This window comes from Acinonyx jubatus, chromosome A3 (genome assembly GCF_027475565.1).
Source record: "Acinonyx jubatus isolate Ajub_Pintada_27869175 chromosome A3, VMU_Ajub_asm_v1.0, whole genome shotgun sequence".
Taxonomy (NCBI): domain Eukaryota; kingdom Metazoa; phylum Chordata; class Mammalia; order Carnivora; family Felidae; genus Acinonyx; species Acinonyx jubatus.
This window is the reverse complement of record NC_069388.1, coordinates 60,117,672-60,135,995: the sequence shown is the minus strand read 5'-3', so window position 1 is coordinate 60,135,995 and position 18,324 is coordinate 60,117,672. Positions and strand designations below refer to the sequence as shown.

Below are 18,324 nucleotides of genomic sequence, written 5' to 3'. Positions count from 1 at the left end.
CAGGAGCAGCTCAGGACTACAGATTGGGGTTCTGCAGGGGTGGCAGTGTTGCCATCAGGAAGGGGAAGAGAGCGGGCTGCTGTGGACAGGAAGAGATAAAGGATGCTTACATCACGCAGCATCAGTGTCCCCAGGTAACTACAGAAGTGCCAGCCCTGACTGTATGCTGGATTCACCAGGGAGGCTAGACAGTCCTGATGCCTGATTGCTGGGCGTCAGACGTTCCAGAAACTGCCCAGGTGACCAGGGTTGACAGCTGTAAGTCAAAGGATCCCCTGAGGCTTCAGCTGAAGGTCACCAATACCTGGGCCTTTGAAAACCCCCAGGTAGTGAGGCGTCCTCATGTGCTTCAGCAGTGATCATAATTGCAAGTTACAGATTTGTCAAATCCTTCCCAGGCCATCTACATACTTTACATGGATTAGCTAACGTGATCCTCACAGCAGCCTTGGCAGGTGGGCCTGATTCCACACCATTTGATATTTGAGGATACCAAGGCAGAGGGTGAGTCCCCCTCTGCCCATATGGTGAATGGTGGATGGTGAATCCAGCCCAGGCTGGAGCCCATATTCCAACTGCTGCAGGGGTCAGAGACAGTGCAGCCACCCAAGCTTGGACCAGAGGGACAGAGGCCATGCAGAGGATAGAGTGGGCACAGTGAGCCATGCGGTCAGGAAGTAGGAGTTCTGTGCTCCGCATCTTGGAGGATGGCCTGTTTCCAGTGATGTGAGACCCCAGGAGATGTGCACGTAGGCTGGTGATGAAAGTCAAGGAAGGGTGTGGCCTATAGGACAAAAGCAGCCCAGGTGTGGGCCTCTCCAGGGTGGGCCAGTAGCACTGGACCGTGATCTAGGATGCTGGGGAACAGCAACCCAGTGTGCCTTCAGCCCCAGGAGAATCGGGGCTCTGTGAGGCTGAGGAAGTGGAGCCCAACCAGTGAATATCTCCTAAGTCTGCTCAGTTCATCAGTGGACAGATGTGCTCTGAGTGGGGCCGTGGGGGCCTGGGGAAGAAGCTGCGGCCAATTTTGGGAAATAACATGCTGTGTCTCCTCCAGGAGACAAGCTTGCCTCCTCTGGCCTCCCACAGCCTCCGTTACAGACTGAGCCCCTCACAGCAGGAGCCCTCTTTCCATGTCTGTTTCTGCCCCAGTCTCCTGATCATCATAGTGCTGGGCACATACCAGGTGCATGAAGTTATTAGCATAAGATCCTTGGTGTACCAGGGTGAGCGTGTGTGGTAGAAACTCTGTGTGCAGCTGGATCTCAAAATTCCATGTGTTTGGTTTTAATTTGGGAATTCAAGCACCATGGCTATTTTCCTTAGATAAGATCTTGAGGCTCTTCTCTTTTTCTCTGATGATCCTGGTGTTTGAAAATCCCAGGCTTCTTAGGTGAGGTGATCGGACTGATTTTCCGCTTCAAGTGGTCCTGGAAGGGCTGGAGACTGTCATGGTGGCAGAGGGAGGCTGTCAGAGTGGGTCACTCCAGAGTGGACATTCGGAGTGGACGTTCCCTAGGGCTTGCCAAGCCCACTCAGTGGTCGAGACCCACTGTCCTAAGTATCCTCTCCCTGTGGGGGCACTGAAGACCAGATGGATCATCTTAACTCCCTCCCACCCTGGATGACCCCATGTCTGTGCTCCAGCCTCACTGACAAGCTAAAAGAAGATGAGTGTTTGCGCTTTGCAGGGGGGCCTGAAATGGCCTTGAAAGTTATTTAAGTGCTCTCCATGCCAGCAGCCAGGACCAATCCCTAAGCACACCCCCCCTTCTTGTTTAAGTCACACTACACTGTCAGCTTGGCCAGGAGCTCATGCCACAATGGCTCCCTTGGGCCACAGTTCTGGGTGCAGCGCTGGCTCTCATGGACTCCTCCTGTCTTGCAGGCCTACCTCGATCTCGGAGCCAGACCTGCCTCCCAGAGCTGCTGCGATTTCTGGGCCAGAACGTACATGCCAGGAAGAATAAGAACGTCGACATTCTCTGGCAAGCTGCTGAGGTAGTAACCTCGTTATACTGAGGGGAAGAATGTTATTGTCGCCCTTGTTGCCAAAAATAATTATATTAATAAATAAAAATCTCAGCCAGGAGTGGAGAGAGCAAATTTCTCCATATGGACACAAAAGAAAGTCACTGAATATGTCCAAAACTCTGAGAGACACTGAAAGTTTCCTGTGAGTTCATTACTTTAGGGCTGCCTGAATTCTGATAAGCTTGACACACACTCTCTCCCCTGAGACATTTAATAACCAAGCTGGTGACAGTTGTCACCTTCAGAAGCCTCGGCGATCGATACCAGCTAAAACTCACTGCCGACTGCATCTTTTAATAGGTTCAAAAGTAGACCATAGTGACCTTGGCAGTCTCTTTTCACACAGTATTTTTTGTACATTGCAGTTTGGATCTCCTCTTTTCCTAAGCACTTAGACTTCTGGTATATTCTCATAAAAGTAATTGTGTAGTTTCATAGCTAGCATTTCACTCTCCCCTGTCAAAGAGGCACTGGGACCTGCACGCGTACACTCAGGAGCACGAGTGATCCCCAGAGGGCATTCCAGCTCCCAGCCTGGCCTGAGCACGGGAGGGATGGACACACTCCCCTCTGCTCCTGGAGGAGGAGTAGACACCGCACTGCTCACTCACACCCAGTTACCCCCCAGTTCATAGATCCCAAGTAGCAGGAGGGCTGTCCCCTGCTGCCAGTGGCTTTCCAGAGCAGCCCATTCCAGCGCTTTCCTGTTCTCCTCATTGGGAAGGGTCTCTTCCACTGCAGCAGACGGTCTCAGCTGGTCATGCCGGTTGCCGGCTGTTTGGTAGACCCTGTGTTTTCGAACCTGTCTTCATGGAGCCCTCTCTTTGAACATGCCCCACCCTGTGCCTTTGTTAGTAGCTGTGGCCACTGATGCCTTTCTGTTGAATGCAGCTGTGAAGAGTGGACGCTCCCCTCTGTATATTAATCTGTTCATTGAGCCTTTCAAGTGCCCCAGCTGGGAAGACTCTGTTCATGACAACTGTGGGCTGGGGAGCTCCCCTTTCTGGGCCAGACTGCCCGTGGAATCTTTTCACAACAGAACACATTTTGAGGCACTGAGTGACAGGAAGACAGGATATGTTTCAAATATCCTCCTGGTTCTGGGGCCTCATCTGCCCTTGCTTGCTCAGGCTGGGCCCAGCAAATAGGGTGTAGGGTGGGCTCCTGGGTGCCGGGGTGCCTCTGCAGCAGGCTCCTTTAAGGCAGAGGAGCCCCTTACTTTCTTTTAGTATGTTTTAGGGGGCTGCCCCTTGGCTGGCTGTGACAAGCCTGTTACACCGGTATCTTTGCAAGACTTCAGACACAGAGCAAGCCTTTTCTCACATGACACAGAGGCCAGGGGGTGACAGCCCAATCCTCCACAGTGGCACAGGGCACGCACCCCCCTGGTTCACTCTCCTTAGAACAAGCATGCAGATGGCTTTACATCTGACAGTGGGTGCTGAGACTGGTACATACCCTGTTTGGGAACTGGGGTTCTATTTTCCTCTCTCTAGACCATAGAAAAATCATTAGCTATGGCAATGATCCACCATCCTCTGTAACCAGGTCCCAAAAGCAGCCCATGCAGTCCCATAGTTTTTGTTCCCAGCAGAGGTTCAATGTACAGATTCAGAGGTGGAAAAGTCTCAGCGGCCCTTGGACACATCACTTCTTATATTTCCCAACTGGGGAGAACAGATATTTGTGCAATGCCAAGTCACTATGGCCAATTTGGCCAGAGCTGCCCTCCGTTTCTAGGTCTTATTTATTTTAAGTTCTGTGTATAATAAGAAGTCCCTGGCTAAACAGTTAGGATATCATTGGTCAGGTCTAGGCCCTCATTTTGTGGATGGGGAGACCAGCCAGAACTCTCAAACTGGCTGATGGCCCCCTAGAGACTGGAACCTGGTGCTACAGATCGCCCTGTTGGGCAAGAATGCACCTTTGGTCACCCCTGCCTTCCTTCTGGAGTTTCATTTTAGTTATGGATGCACCATTTATGAATGTAAGTGCTTACTACACATTTCTGGTTCATGAACTCTGCAGTCTGTAGAATTTAGTGAGCAGGTGTACATTCACCCTCACCTCGTCAGTTATGGTTTTATGCATTGGGATTATATCACTCTTCAGCAAGCTTAGGGGATGCTTAGGGTCTTTTTTTTTCCCCCCTTAAAAATTTTTTGTCTATTCTCAAAAGAAGGCTGTTTTCCTCCAGATGGCCTTGGCTGAACTCGTTTCGGCATCTTCTCTTTTGTCTTTCTCTAGACACAGTGCTTAGGACCATACTGTGTTCTCTACCTAGAGGCATTCCTGACAGTGGCTACATGTTCTTGGCTTTGAGAAGCAGGTGTGGTGCTGTCTCCAGGGCAGTCTGCAGTGGCTCTGATATTTCTCTGGAGTGTGACAGGTTTTTGGAGCCCACTGTCATCTAGCGTTGATTTTTCACTAACTGCCAGTATTGTCGTAGAGGTGCAGTACCTGGTACAGGTCCACAGCCCCTTACCTGAAGCTCTTGTGAGTAGATGTTTTGTAATTCACAGTTTCTGTATTTTAGAAAGGTGATATGGTATACAGTTGTGCACATATGTGTAATACAGTGGCACATCCCCTTTGGTTAATGTGGTACATATATATGATTGAACGTAACCGGGAGAGTCTGGGGCAGTGCTCTGGAACTAAACTCGTTAACATTGCTTTATTGTAAAGTGTGAATATTTATACAAAATGGGTTAAATGAAGATTATAAATAGTCTCACATTGGCTCAGATATGGTCATGCTGCCAAATGAAGTTGCTGTAAACTTAAATTTTTTTTTTAATTTTAGGGCTTTCAGCATTTGGGGAATGTGTACCTAGAATTGTATCTAGTGGTTCAAAGAAAATGCCCCCAAAAGCCCTTCTTGTGGAAAAAGAAGGTGCCCTGGGGCAGCCTTTTTTCAGCTAGGAGGCTGCCCCACCGTGAGCCGCCGACTTGTGAAGGGAGAAGCGCACTGGCACCTAACCCCATGCTTGGCCCTGAGTGAGGCAGAGGATGGCCTGTGGGGCCTGCCGGTCAGGAGGTGGCAAAGGGGAAGCTCTTCTGAGCTCTTCCCGTCTATGCGGGGGGCATGAAGAGAGTAGAGACAATGGGTCTATGCTATGCCTTCCAGAAAGCCCTGGAGACTTGGCCAGGGGCTGGGCATCCTGTGAGCTGCTCTGACCTCCTAGGCTGGTCTTTGCTGCCCTGCCCTGCCCTGCTAAGGGCCTGCAGCAAAGTCCTGAATGTGACGAAATGGCCTGGGCACAGTTTGGAAGAGGACAGCTGGTAAGGTCAGTGAACAGACAGTGATGCCCCAGAAAATAAGGGAGTCTGGGCCTTGAAGGAGTGGCCTGGGGGTTAGGGAGTCACACGAGGGACTGCCAGGGATGAGAGGAGGTCCCATGGGCAGTGACTTCATTTCTGCTGCTAGCTCTGGCAGGACATAGAGTCAGGGAGCAGAAGCAGAGGGAACGCTGACCCTGGGAGTTGGCATTGCCACACGCTGCCGTTGGCCATCCGAAGCCTGTGTCCCGCGTGAAGCATGTTTACATTCTGCAGAGTCTCCCTCTGAGCACAGCTTGTGTTCCTCTTGGCAGATCTGCCGCCGCCTTAACGGGGTCCGGTTCACCAGCTGCAAGAGTGCCAAGGACCGCACGGCCATGTCGGTGACACTGGAGCAGTGCCTGATCCTGCAGCACGAGCACGGCATGGCCCCGCAGGTGTTCACCCAGGCCCTGGAGTGCATGCGCAGGTGAGTCCCGCTGCCCAGGCCGCCCACCCCGCCTGCCCTGGGCTCCGTGTAAACTGCAGATGAGCCGGCCCTGCCAGGGCTCCCCCTGCCCAAGTCCCCTTGACTCCACCTGGCATGCTCTAGTTTGACTTTGGAAAATTCACTGATGTCTGCCAAGTCAAACTGTTGGCACTTTCAAATTGAGACCGTGTTCTCTCCTAAGTCCAGGGGGACGAGAGAGCTAGCAGTCTCTGTGAGCAGGACTGCTCTGAAGTCAGATGACCTCGGGGCAAGCTTAGGTGTCAGGAGGTTGCCGAGGGGACTCACGTGCAGCTTTGTGGAAGTCCTTTGGCACACGGCTCCCCCTGCCTCGCCCCCGCCTTGCTGCGGCTGGAAATTAGGGCCAGAGCTTCCTCAGCAGGCATCTGCTGTTTCCACCGTGCACATATCTATCCCTTTTCAAACTTGAGTGAAGAAAATGCGTCTGCAGGTTGCACCGGTTTGCTCCGCTTCTTCTCTAGCCATCGACACAGTTTGCTTTTCTTAGCAAAGTGTCAAATGAGTGTTTTATGGTAACGGCAGCAGCCCCCACTTGTCCGTGTGCCGTGGTGACCTCATCCTAATGATGTTCTGATTCTGAGGCAGCAGGCGTGTTTGCAGAATGAAACCCGGGACTAAAAACTGTCTACTGTTGATCGATGCCTTGTTTCAAGCACTGCTGGGGAGCACCTTACCTCACATACCAAAAGAAAGGATAAGAAACCTGGTTTTCCCGTCTCCTTCAATGTAGCCACCAATGCTGTCCAAGTCTCGTTCCCAACGGTCACTCCTACTGAATGTTCTGTATCGTTTGTCCTCTCACCAAATTCTTTAAAGCGTTCAATTCTCTTATCCTTTCTGTATGTTTCTGCTGTTTGACCTTCTCACAATAATGCACAAAAGTGATGCCTGAGCTCCTGCCTCTTGATAATCGCATTTTGTAGAAATGGAATTGTGTTTTCCCTGTTTTGTCTTCCCCCAGTCCTACAGACCTCTTTGTTTCCTTGGGGCTTCTATTCACACGTGTGTAGAAAGTTCATCACCCTCCCTGCGCTGAGCCTCAGGGAAGCAGTGGAGACTCTTGAGACCCCTGCTTGGGCACCCTTGGCTAAGGACCTGTCCTCACGGCCTGCCCTTCAGGCTCAGCATCCTTGATGCCATGGGGGTGGCGGGGCCTGGGATTCCAGCCACATCTGCACCCTCTTCACTGCCAGGTGATGGGAGGGACCTCTCTGGTGAGATGCAGACCTCCACCAGAGAAGAAACATGAAAAATAGAAGGGAGATACTTGTGGTTGTCAGAGTAAAGATGAGGATCAGGTCCACTTAGTAGACAGGCCCTGAGTCAGGTGTACAGTTGATGTGTAGACATCTATCCAGTCTCGGCCTCTGGAACAGATTTGATGAAAATAATTCATTCTGACCGTATCTGAGCACAAAGGTCTCAGGAGACCAGGGAGAACGGGGCTCTTTGAAAGACACAGGGGCTGCCACATCTGCTGACCTGTGGCCCACCATGGGGCTGCGTGGGCAGTACCCACATGTGCACAGATCACCTGTTGTGGTTTTCAGTGCACACAGCAAAATTTTATAACTTTTATCACATAGAAATGGGTACCCCTTGTAGCAAAATTTAAAACTACGGATAAGCCCCTACACCAGTTGTTCTCACACTGCCCCCCCAAAATTCTCCATATTCCTACTATTAACAAGAAACGGTGCTAACATCTGATGCTGACTCTTTCAGACATAGTCACATACATACACATACATGCAGGTGTGAGTGTGGTTAATGCACACGTTGGTTAATCAAGTCCCTAAATAGTGAACAAAACACATGTGTGCGCCAACAAATGCAGTTATATTTGCAGTTATGCCTGTTGTTTTAGCCTACTTTTTTCATTTAACTGCTTGTGAGCACTTTCTCAGGTTAACAAATAGAGACCTTGCCATTTTCATTACATCATAATTATCCAGTTTGCTGTCATGGAATATTTAAGCTATATGTGGTTTTCAGCACCTTAAGGGTGTGGCAAATAGCCTTATGTACGCACCTGTTCACATTTGCCGCATTGATCCCTAATGTTAGAAAGTATACACCTTTGTGGGGCTTTTAATACAAATTGCCACACTCCCACCCGCTGTCCCAAATGCCTGCTCGTCCACCCTCTGGGTGTTGTCATACCTGTCACTCGTCCGGGCGCTTCTGACTCTGAAGTTGGTGTTGCTTTCCTGTATGCCAGGTGGGGACCCTGCGTCCCGAGTAGGGAAGGACCTTCCTCCCTGGGCCTCCCTCTGCCTCTCTAAAGCCCCTACTCAGCTCCAATTATGGAAGTCTTTTAAAGATTCCTATTTATGTTTTTCTGAATATTCTAAAATCTCTGTAGTAATGATGTATTACCTTATAATCACGTAAGATACTATTACATAAGAACCAAGGTTGGTCCCGGCCGCCTGCACCCTGGGACCCTCAGGACCCAGTAGCCCCAACAGCCTGGACGCCATGCTCACTGCCACCTGTCTGCCTGACCACACTGCAGCTCAGGCTGTCACCGCATGTGGTTGTTTTTAGGTGATTTTTTGGATTATCCCCTGTGGGGAAGGCATGAGTCTATTTGTAGACAGCAAGCCTGAGGTGGCCAGGTCACTAGCCAGTAGTTCTGGCTGCAGTGTGGCCAGAACCTGTGGCTCAACCTGGGGCTGGAAGGAGGCAGCAGTAAATACTGGCCATGTCTTGAGTGGAGGAATGCATTTTGGTTCTCTTGCTTTCTCGCTTGCATCTTACCAGATGGAAGAGTAGAGCATGCAGGCAAGGGTGCAGGGTGGGGAGAGGGGGTGGAGTCAAGGGGCAGAGCTGACACTCGGGCTGTATTTCTCCCAGAGGTCCAGGGTGAGCAGTGGCCAGTGCTGTGCTAGCAAATGTTTAACAGCCAGCTCCCTCCCCCCCCCACCAAAAAAAATAGTGTTTGCCAATTTCTGTGGCATAAATCCTCCCGCTGGGGCTGATTTCGAGCTACCAGTGTGATACCATGGAACATGGAGCTGGGAAGAGATTTGTACACTCGGCTCTTGTGAGCCACTGCCAGCTCACCGCCCATGGTGCCCCTCTGTCCCTAATCCGGAGGCTGAAACTCCCAGAGCAGGCCTTCTTAAGTAGCCACAGTGACACTCCCCCACCCCCGAGACTGCCCTGGCTGCGAATGTGACAGTCAGTCAGTGCTCACATTGGAAAGAAGCTCCAGTCAGAATGGCACATCCCAGCAGGGCCGTTCTAGGGCTTCCAGGTTCTTCTGGGAAAGCCCGGGAGGTCTCTGTTTGAGGAAAGACCCCATGCTCTTCATCTCTGGGTGGATCCTCTCAGGCCACCTGCTGTGTCCCAGCGTCTCTGCTTCTGTGTCGCTGTTGCCACTTTGGTGGACAGTCATAGAGGATGTGGTTCCAGAACCATTGCACCTCAGTGTATTTTTTCTGTGACAACCTAAAGGGAGAGAAAACCCAAAACTTCCAATGTGAGCTCGGGTGGATTCCATTCTCGGGGATCACCCCATAGAGCAGTAACTCGGACAGTCGGGGACACCAGCAGCTCATGCCCTGCCACTGCTTAGCCTGACAGCCAGGATGAGTCTGAGGAGGGCTCTGCCTTTGACTGATATTTGAGGTAAATGGTCATTGTTTGGATGGTCCATCAAGAGGCAGCTCTGGCAGTCAGTGGCACCGCCCCCTGCTCAGGCATCTGTGAGAAGGTCAACCCCCCTCCCCCCAATGGTTCTTCATGTTCAGCTTGCGTTTTGGAACCCATGTCTTGGCAGCATGTGAGAGCATGGCAGGGCAGCATGGAGTCGTGCTTGGCCGGCCGAGAGAGGGCGAACATGGAAAACCATTTAGTCAACCTACATGTGTTTGTTTTTGGTAGACGACAGTATTTTTTTCTTATTTTCACTTCTCTTTCTCTCCTTTCTCCTTGTGACTGTGCTGGTTTTGTTTTGGTATTCCTTCCACACCCTTTTCTGCATATCATCTTTCCTTTCTGTTGTGGCTTCATCCCATTTTTTTTTTTTAATCTCACCGTTTGGTTCTCCTCTTTTTTCCATACTTTTGATAAAATCCATTGCATGTATCTCTCTTTTTTTTCTTTTTTTTATTTCCTTTGCCTTTTTCTTTTCCTTTCTCCCAAACTTTTTCCTTTTCACAGCATTGGAACACGGGAGGTAGTCACCCAGAAGAACTTGAGCGGCCTGGTGCCCATCCGAGACTTAAGACTAGACCCCAGCCTCCTCTGTTCCATCCCTTTGTTAGCCTTGAGCCCCAATTTACTGATTGCGTGGCTCTTCCTGAGCATAGCATACCTGGTGACCAAATTACGTTGCAAATGAGTATCATTACGAAAAATCAGTAATAAGTCACAAGAAAAACAAAAGTGCCAGAATATGTCCAGCCACCTGTGTACCTAACTGGACAGAAGGAATGTGTCAAAGCGTGGTCTGCCAAGAAATATCTCATGCCTTACAGTTTGATGTTTTGTTGTTCTGAACTGTAAATACCTGCCAAATTATTTCACCAAGAGGACTTGTTCATTTAACTTCCGTAGAGTTTTCAGTGCTTGTAACACATTCTTACAGGGCCCTGTCACTGCATTGTTTAGCTGGCCTGGAATTACTTGTACCAAATCTCTCACCTTCTGATGTAAAGCTATTTATTACCTGTATATCTCATGTGCCGTGTTTCTGAGAGAAGCGAATTCTGTCTGGAAAGAATTTGTATATTTGATACTATTCTTGAATGTACTGCTAAACTTTCCTTTCCTTTTAAAGAGAAACGAAAAGGATAGATGCTTTATAACTGGCTCTTCAAGATAAACCTATTTAATAGGACATGTACTTTCTGCTTTCATTTCAAAGCGTAGTCCCTGAACTCAGAGTAGCAAACACTTTGCAGAATCGTTCCATTCCTTGCTTATGTTCATGATTTCCAGTCCAAGACGACACAAAGCTGTGACTGTAGTAGCACATTGTACCAAATTGGGCACATCCAAGTAATGCTGCATGTGACTTTACATTTACTCTTTTAAATCTCTAAGGATCACTAAACTGACTCCAGGAATGAACGCATACAGAAACAAAAGGCTGTTCAAGTGATAGACATTTATTTTTCTTGAAGCAGCATTTTTACATTTAAAACATTGCATCTTTAGTTACAGATTAAAGTCCAGACATCTTTTTCTTAGAAAGCAAATGTGATTCATAATAATAAGCAAAAATCAAAGGAAAAATGACCCATAAAATGAGGCCTAACCTTTGGGCATTTGTGACAGATGGAACTGTGAGAAAGAAGGAGTTGCTTTGGTTTCTGCTACTAGCACTCTCTCGGTGTAACACGGCAATGTCCAGAAAATGAGATGGTTGGTAAGCCTAACTTTTACATTCGCCGGAAGGGTAGGTGAACATCTGTAAAGGTAATAGATTAAATTAAGGGGAATTCCACAGATTTTCTATAAGAAATACTCAGTGGCTTCTCTGTTTTCTAGTTCAAATTATGTCATACTTCTGTTTTTGACCGCCAGCCGGTTCCCCATACACTGTATTTTATGAAAGTGGATTTCTTTTTACCAGTCTAGAAACACTGGAGTGAATTGAGAGAAGCTGTCTTTCCCAAAACTTTTTACTCATTTGTGCCCACAAACCCAGTTTACCACAAAATCTGGCCTCTCTAGACCCTCCCCAAGATGTCCAGAACTTACCCTAGGACTCCTCTGGTTTGCCATCAGTTCTGAGTCTACTAATTGTAGAAGCAGTTAGCATGACAAATGATAGATTCAGACTTTAAATTCTAAGATAGAAGACTGTCCTTCTCGCACCGCTGGGAGGCCCTTCTTCCCCAGACCCCCTGAGCACTGCTGGAGCCTCAGGGCAGGGCTCCTGCCTGTAGGTGGAGCCAGTCTTTTCACAGGTACAGTGTGGCCACTCTGTCTTTTCCAGAACAACTGAGGTGACCATTCCATGGCATAGCTCCTGACATCCTTCACTAAGGAGTCTCTCTGTATGCCAACACAACACTGGTCACTGTCTAACCTGTGATTCTTTGAGAGGTGTGTTCACCTCCTGCCTCCTTCAAATTGAGGCATGTGCATCAGTGCTCCGAGGCCATTTTATTTACACTATATGAATGGGAGAAAGCAGAGTCTGCAGGCCCTTTCAGCTCCCATTTCAGGCTTCCCAGTCCTGCTCTGGCTCAAGTGCTCCTGATACCCCACGGTGGTGACACGTGCTTGTGCCCACCTCCAGGCCTGGCAGAGATTGCGCCCAGGTGAGGGAGGCCCTTCTGATTACAGAGAGTGTCCTCTCCGCTTCCCAGGCCCATGGGTGTTCCTGTGCCAATCCCCAGAGCCCCCTTCCAGGAACCCCCACCCAGCAAGGGGAGGCCGTGGCCTCTGAGGGGGCCTTGTGGACAGCCCGGCCTGCTGCTCGCTGCCATGGCGCCAGCCAGGCCTTCCTGCCTCATGTAGAATTGGCTGCTAAGTTGACAGAGAAATAAGTTGGACAGGGTTCTTTGTCTCTTCAGGGGCTGAGTCAAAAGGCAGTACATTCTACCTGTATGCTTGTGAGGGTAGCACAAGAAAGGACACCAGGAGGTCAGCCTAGGCTGTGAATTGTTGTTGTTGTTTTTCTTCAGAACATCTGAGGAAAGAGACTCTGTATGCTCACCCTTTGTGTGCTGAGTTTTAGTATCACTAAAGGCTTTTTACTTACGAAGTCAGACTAAATACATACGTCTTTTCTGCTTTAGTGAGAAATAGGCTGGATGAAACAAACATGGGAAGATGCTTCAAGAAAGGGGAGTCTGGTACTTGATGATGATGGTTTTCAGGCTGCCGCTGAGGTGATACTGGCTCTGGACGGGACACAGTCAGTGGCTGCCAGCACTAGATATTCAGGATCACTAAGACCCTAGTGCATTCAGATGGGTTCTAAAGTGGAAGATCCACACCAGAAAGGGAAAACCAGAGGACTCCCTAGAACCAGTTGTCATTTGGGTTTCCATTCTAATTTCTCATTCAAAAAATGGATGTCCTTGAAATAATTTACCTATAGAATAAAAACAGTCGGGGAGCTTTGAAATAATTAAATCCCTCTTTCTAAACTCTACCCAAGACCTTCTCAAAGTGTGCTGTTGACAACTAAAAACTATGCAGCCGATGTGATCTGTAGAAGTGTTCTACCTTAGGACAGGAGGCTGGCGGTGGGGAGCCTTCTCAGTGGGGAGTGCCAGTTAGCATGGCACACCCTCTCTTTTCTGCACATAGCAGCCTCCAGCATTAATGCCAGAGCTCATGCAAACATGTGATGACAGTGTCTACGTGCCATCAGCCTCACCCAGGCAGATTTGGTAAATTCAAAACATTTGAGAAAAGTAAATACGATGTGCTTTAGAAATTAAATTGCATTGAAAGTGTAATCTTGATTACAATTTCATGTGTAACGAATTCAGCCAGTTAACCCGGTAATTAGCTTCCTTAACATATGTAAATAAAAAATAATGTCCGAGTGGACAAATTATTCTTCTTCGCTCCTCAAAGCAGTTCGGCATTTAATAGTGATAGGTGGTGTTTGAAAAGTGTGTGCATTTGTATATAAATAGAGAAGCCATATCTGAAATAGTTTGATAATGTGAGAGCTTCCAAAGATTAAGACTAACTGTGCATAGGAACTTCCAGCTTCTGCTTTAAATGGAATTATATTTTTATCCGATTACTGGATGTTAGACAAACATGATCATTATTGATTCTAGGGCCTCCCTGCTCGTCTGGCCTAGGCTTTCAGCTCTTATGACATACGTCTTGCTGAGGGCTTGAGGCTCTGGTGACAAGGAAGCAGAGCTGAGTTACTAAATTACTTAACAAATCAGGTGGATACTTTTCTAAAATACCTGAGCTTATCTTTTGAATAAAATTACTGTCTTACCAAAAATATTTTACATGTTCTTGATAATAAGACTGTCATTTTCACTTTAAAAGGCTTGAGCAGTTGCCACTGATATTTTTTTAAAATGCATGACATAATGGTCTTCATAAAATTTGAAATATTTTTTTTAAATCACTATTTCTTGGTAACTCCAAATTTTACATCTCATAAATGGGGATTTTTGTACTGAATTTGATAACTAGTTGACTTAATTGCTAGTCTTCGAATAATACAAAAATGTAAAGTTATACTGTGCTTATAGGAAGCCGTTTATATTTAGAATTGCTTTTGCCTGTTAATTTGGCGTCTACAGCAGACCATTTCCCAAAGAACTCCCCTGATGCTCTCATTTGGGAACGAATGTGAGGCCTGCCTGATGTCTCATCCTCCTGTTTAGCATTTGCTTTGCCCACTGGGTTGCCATGACAACCCTCCATCCAGTACAGCTGGGGATGAGGCTGGTAGCCGGTTCTCTAGGGAAGGGCACCTGTGGGCTCTCACTGGCTCTGTGGCACCCCTGTGAGAGGTGACCACAATGAGGACAGCCCTCCTAGAGAAGGTGACTGGCTGCCATGGGGAGATCTCAGTGGGATGACTCCTTCATGACACGTCTAGCCCTAATGGCTGTGCAGACCCCTCGTGCCACCACTGCATGAGCCCACTGATTGCTCTGTACCCAGGACAGCTGCCTCCTCAGTGGGGACGGCATGTTATAGCAGCCTTCTCGGCCAGATGGCTTTGCTACATTCTGCAAGGAAAATGAGCATTTTCAATTTGAGGTGATTCATAGCTGTTGCTAATAAGAAAAACGCAGCTCTTTAAAAGCTTTGGTAAGAGTAGCAATATTTCTTTTTCCATTTAATTTGTGACATAACAGAACCTTTGAACTGCAAATTATGATAGAACCCTCAAATTACTGGACATGAAAACCATTACGTGAAAACCATTAACTTAAAACCACAATTTTGCTTCTACTTAGATACAGTGCTGCCTCTGGAAATGCCAGGCTCACAGCCCCATACAGCATGTGTCCATCTCTGTGCTTCTTAGTTGCCTTCCTTGTTTAGAAGCCCGCCATCTTGCGTGCGTATTGTTGTAAATGAGTCCGGCACCCATTTGAATTAATCAACATTTTTTGTAATGCTATGAAAATAATCAATTCATTTCATTTTAGTTTAAGTCTTTTCCTTTTTCCTTTTTTACTGCTGTCATTTCTTGTGCTTGTTTTTTTCCCCAGTGAGGGTTGTCGAAGAGAAAATACAATGAAGAATGTTGGAAGTCGCAAATATGCATTTAATTCCCTGCAGCTGAAGGCTTTCCCCAAGCATTACAGGCCTCCCGAAGGGACTTACGGAAAAGTTGAAACATGAACACACGGTTCCTCTAATTAGCTGTCACATACTAAATGTGGGTACCCTCTAGTGTCATATACGAATTCTTCAAGAAGACCTGAAGGATTGGTTTTTATTTTTGTGTTTTCAAACAAAATTCACTAAAAAGTCTATGGAGCATGTTTTTTTCCACTGGAATCAATAGGAGGTAATGTTTGGCTCAATAGTGTGGATAGTAATGACTGCCCATTTAAATAGCCTCAGCCATAACCACACAGATATCATCGATAGTTACCTGTATGAATCAAGCTAGATATGTCTGAAATGCTAAAAGACTTTTTAAAATGCCCACTTAGGCAGCTGCACACCTAATGTATTTTTCTACCGAGTAACTCAAAATTGAGCATTGAATTACAGTCTACTTTAAAATTTTTTGAATGTAAAACAGTAAATAATATATTAAAGAATTGGATCCTGGGCAGATCAGTAAATGTTGAATGTTAACTCAAGTTTTGGGGAAAGAAGGTAGCTCCAGCTTGAGCAGTGAGAGCAGTTGGTTCCGATAAATCGTCTTATCTGTAGCATCACAGGTGAAATCAGAAGGTGAAGTAAAGGTTGCTAAATCAGCCCGAGGTAAGACTTCACTGGAAGGTAGTACCTGCACAGCGGCCCACGTGGGGCGCCCACCTCCACCCCCCGCTGCGCTGTAGCACAGGGTGTGTGCTGGAGAAGGACGCCACTGGCCTGTTCTCCCCAGCTCCGTGGCTGGTCCTGCCCCTAGGGCTCGCCTCCCTTCCTCTCCTGGGTGTTGAATTCTGCCACTCCAGGACCCCGCACATGAGGTGTCTGCTGCCTTTTAGACAACAGTGGGGGATTGATGCGTGTAGGTACTGGAAGCCTAAGTATTTTCAGAACAAATGTCCTTTTGTGGGTTTCCCAATTTATCGTCTTCTAGAAGACAATCCTGTTGGATTGTCTGATGAAAGTGTCTCTTAGGTTTGCAGTAGTTGTTACTGTCCTCTTTACCTTCTGTTATGTAAGATGACTATTGAGAAAGTTGAAATTATCTGCTACAGTGAGATTTTGAAAGGGATTAATGGGCCATAAACTTAGGAATTTCATAGAAAATTATGTCTGATCATCTATTGTGAGATGATGATGATGAGTCTTATCTGCACATAGCAGAGATTTTTCTTAGTTTATGTGTTTATCAATTCTGTTTATCATAATTATGTTTACATGTTATTTAAAAGGCTGTAAAATATATGTGGCACATATCCATGATGCTGATCTTAATGATTTGTGAACCCTTAGGAAGTCCCTAGGTCTAAAATTATAGATGTTATTCTTGGGCTCCTTTAGAAATGCCAGTTGGAAACATGTGACAGACTTGGGTTGCTGAGGCACAGGCAGTGCCACCCACAGGCAGGGACACAGGGGTGGGCGCAGGTGAGGGACTGCATAACCTTCCAGACCCTTCCTATACAGTGTGCAGACAGAGCCTCTGCTCCTCCTGCCCATTGGACAGGTGTGAGTGGATGTGGAGGACGCACCAGGAGCAATGGTCACAGCTCGCTGCCTCTCCCACAGCTGGCTCACTGTGGAGGGTGCAGGTAGAGACACTCCTATCCACCAAACCCGCTGCACAGGTGGCATCAGCTGGCATCACATCATCCTGCTGTGTCAGTCCCTGTTCAAAGATGGTTTCCAGTATGGGTGATTTAGCCTCTCGCCTCTCCCCCATATCATTTAATTTGTAACTTTTCTAGTACCTACATATTTCCATCTTTTCTTATGTTAACATCACTACCTTTCAAAAATTCCCTTGTCTTTTTAAATTAAATGTCACCCATATTGTTTCCAGAATTTTTTTTTTTTTTTTTTTTTTTTTTTTTTTTTTTTTTTTGGTCTGATGAGCATTAAGCACCTGCATTGGTCAAAAGGGAATAGAGCAAATGTCGAGTCATCCGTTAGCGATTTTGCATGTGGCACCTTTATGTGAATTATTTTTCGAACTTCAGCTTCATATTAAGGATCACCACAAAACTCGAAGACTTGGCTAACCGTGTAGAGAATGTTCAGGTTTCAGTGTTCTATGTGAGCGTCCCTGGGCCCCCGTGGGAGAGCAGCCTCTGGGCGGCATCACGCCCTTCTTTCGCTTGCCGCGCGAGGGCGCCCTTCGTGGTGGCCGGGGCTCGTCGAGTCCGGTAGGAGTGCTGAGTTTCCAGCTGCGCAAGGAGAGCCGTTGTACAGGTTACCATAAAACAGAGGTTCCGTCCAGTGTACCTTAGAAGGCCTCTCGTTTAAAGAGAAACGTTGAGACATGCTGAAACCCTGGGATGTGGCGTGGATTCTAAGTACCTGCAGCACAGTTGCCTTTGGTTTCCTTCAAAAATGTACAAATATTGTATAATACTGTTTTGTCCCTACACAATTGTTATTTGCCAAGCTTCGTGCATTAAAGTACTTTTATTTATTTGTTTTGGGTGGGCAGTAGTAATATATATGAACATATGGTTACTGTTTTATATATTCTGGGTTCATTCGAAGCCATGTATGCTGTAAATGTGCTAGTCTTTAGAATGACAAATAATAAATAACTGACAAGAACATTAAACTTGGCGTTGCCTCATTCATTCCGTTGTAACTGGGGACTAGTTTCATGGCCTCATCTGACTGGGCCGTCATTAGTGGGCATTGCATCGAGCGTTCAGGTGTTTGTAAGCATGAGATCATGACAGACTTCTGTTTTATAACCTTGTTTTCACTTAATTTGAAGCAGAGGGGCAATGGGCTGTGGGATTAAGAGCACGAACTTCAGCATTGGACAGATCGAGCTCCCGATCCTGCTCTGACACTCGCCGGCTGGTGACTTTGAACAAATTGCTTGCCCTCTCTGAGCCTCCATTTTCTCATGTGTGAAGTGTGGACACAATTCATGAGGCAGTTGTGAGGTGCCTTGGCAGTAAATGTTCATAACTGTTAGCTGTTTTTGTTGTTACCTTCCCACATCCATAAATATGGATCATGTCTTCCTGTGGATTGCCTGGTCGTCTGGTGTGATTTGCTAAAATGTAGTTCCATTCGTGGTTTGATTGTTCATTATAACCAGGACTGCATCTTGTACCTTTACCCCTTTTTCTCTGCACATGTGCCAATGATTTTCCTTGGATGAATTCCTGGCAGTAGACATGTACAATTAAAGGATAATTTAAAATTTTAAACCTTGTTGA

General features: G+C 47.1%; 1 protein-coding gene across 13 annotated transcripts in view; it reads left to right on the top strand.

The window, feature by feature from the left end:
• The window catches only part of INPP4A (inositol polyphosphate-4-phosphatase type I A), a 135,945-nt gene extending 118,237 nt beyond the window's left edge, over positions 1-17,708 (top strand). For 8 of the 13 annotated variants that reach the window (XM_027072616.2, XM_027072624.2, XM_027072622.2 and 5 more), the window contains 3 exons: positions 1,889-2,001; positions 5,631-5,785; positions 9,995-14,991. In XM_027072616.2, coding sequence (XP_026928417.1) covers positions 1,889-2,001; positions 5,631-5,785; positions 9,995-10,175 — 449 coding nt within the window. In that variant the 3' untranslated portion in view covers positions 10,176-14,991. The other 5 variants (XM_027072629.2, XM_027072628.2, XM_027072621.2 and 2 more) reach the window with 1 other exon arrangement.
• The last annotated feature ends 616 nt before the right edge of the window (positions 17,709-18,324 follow it).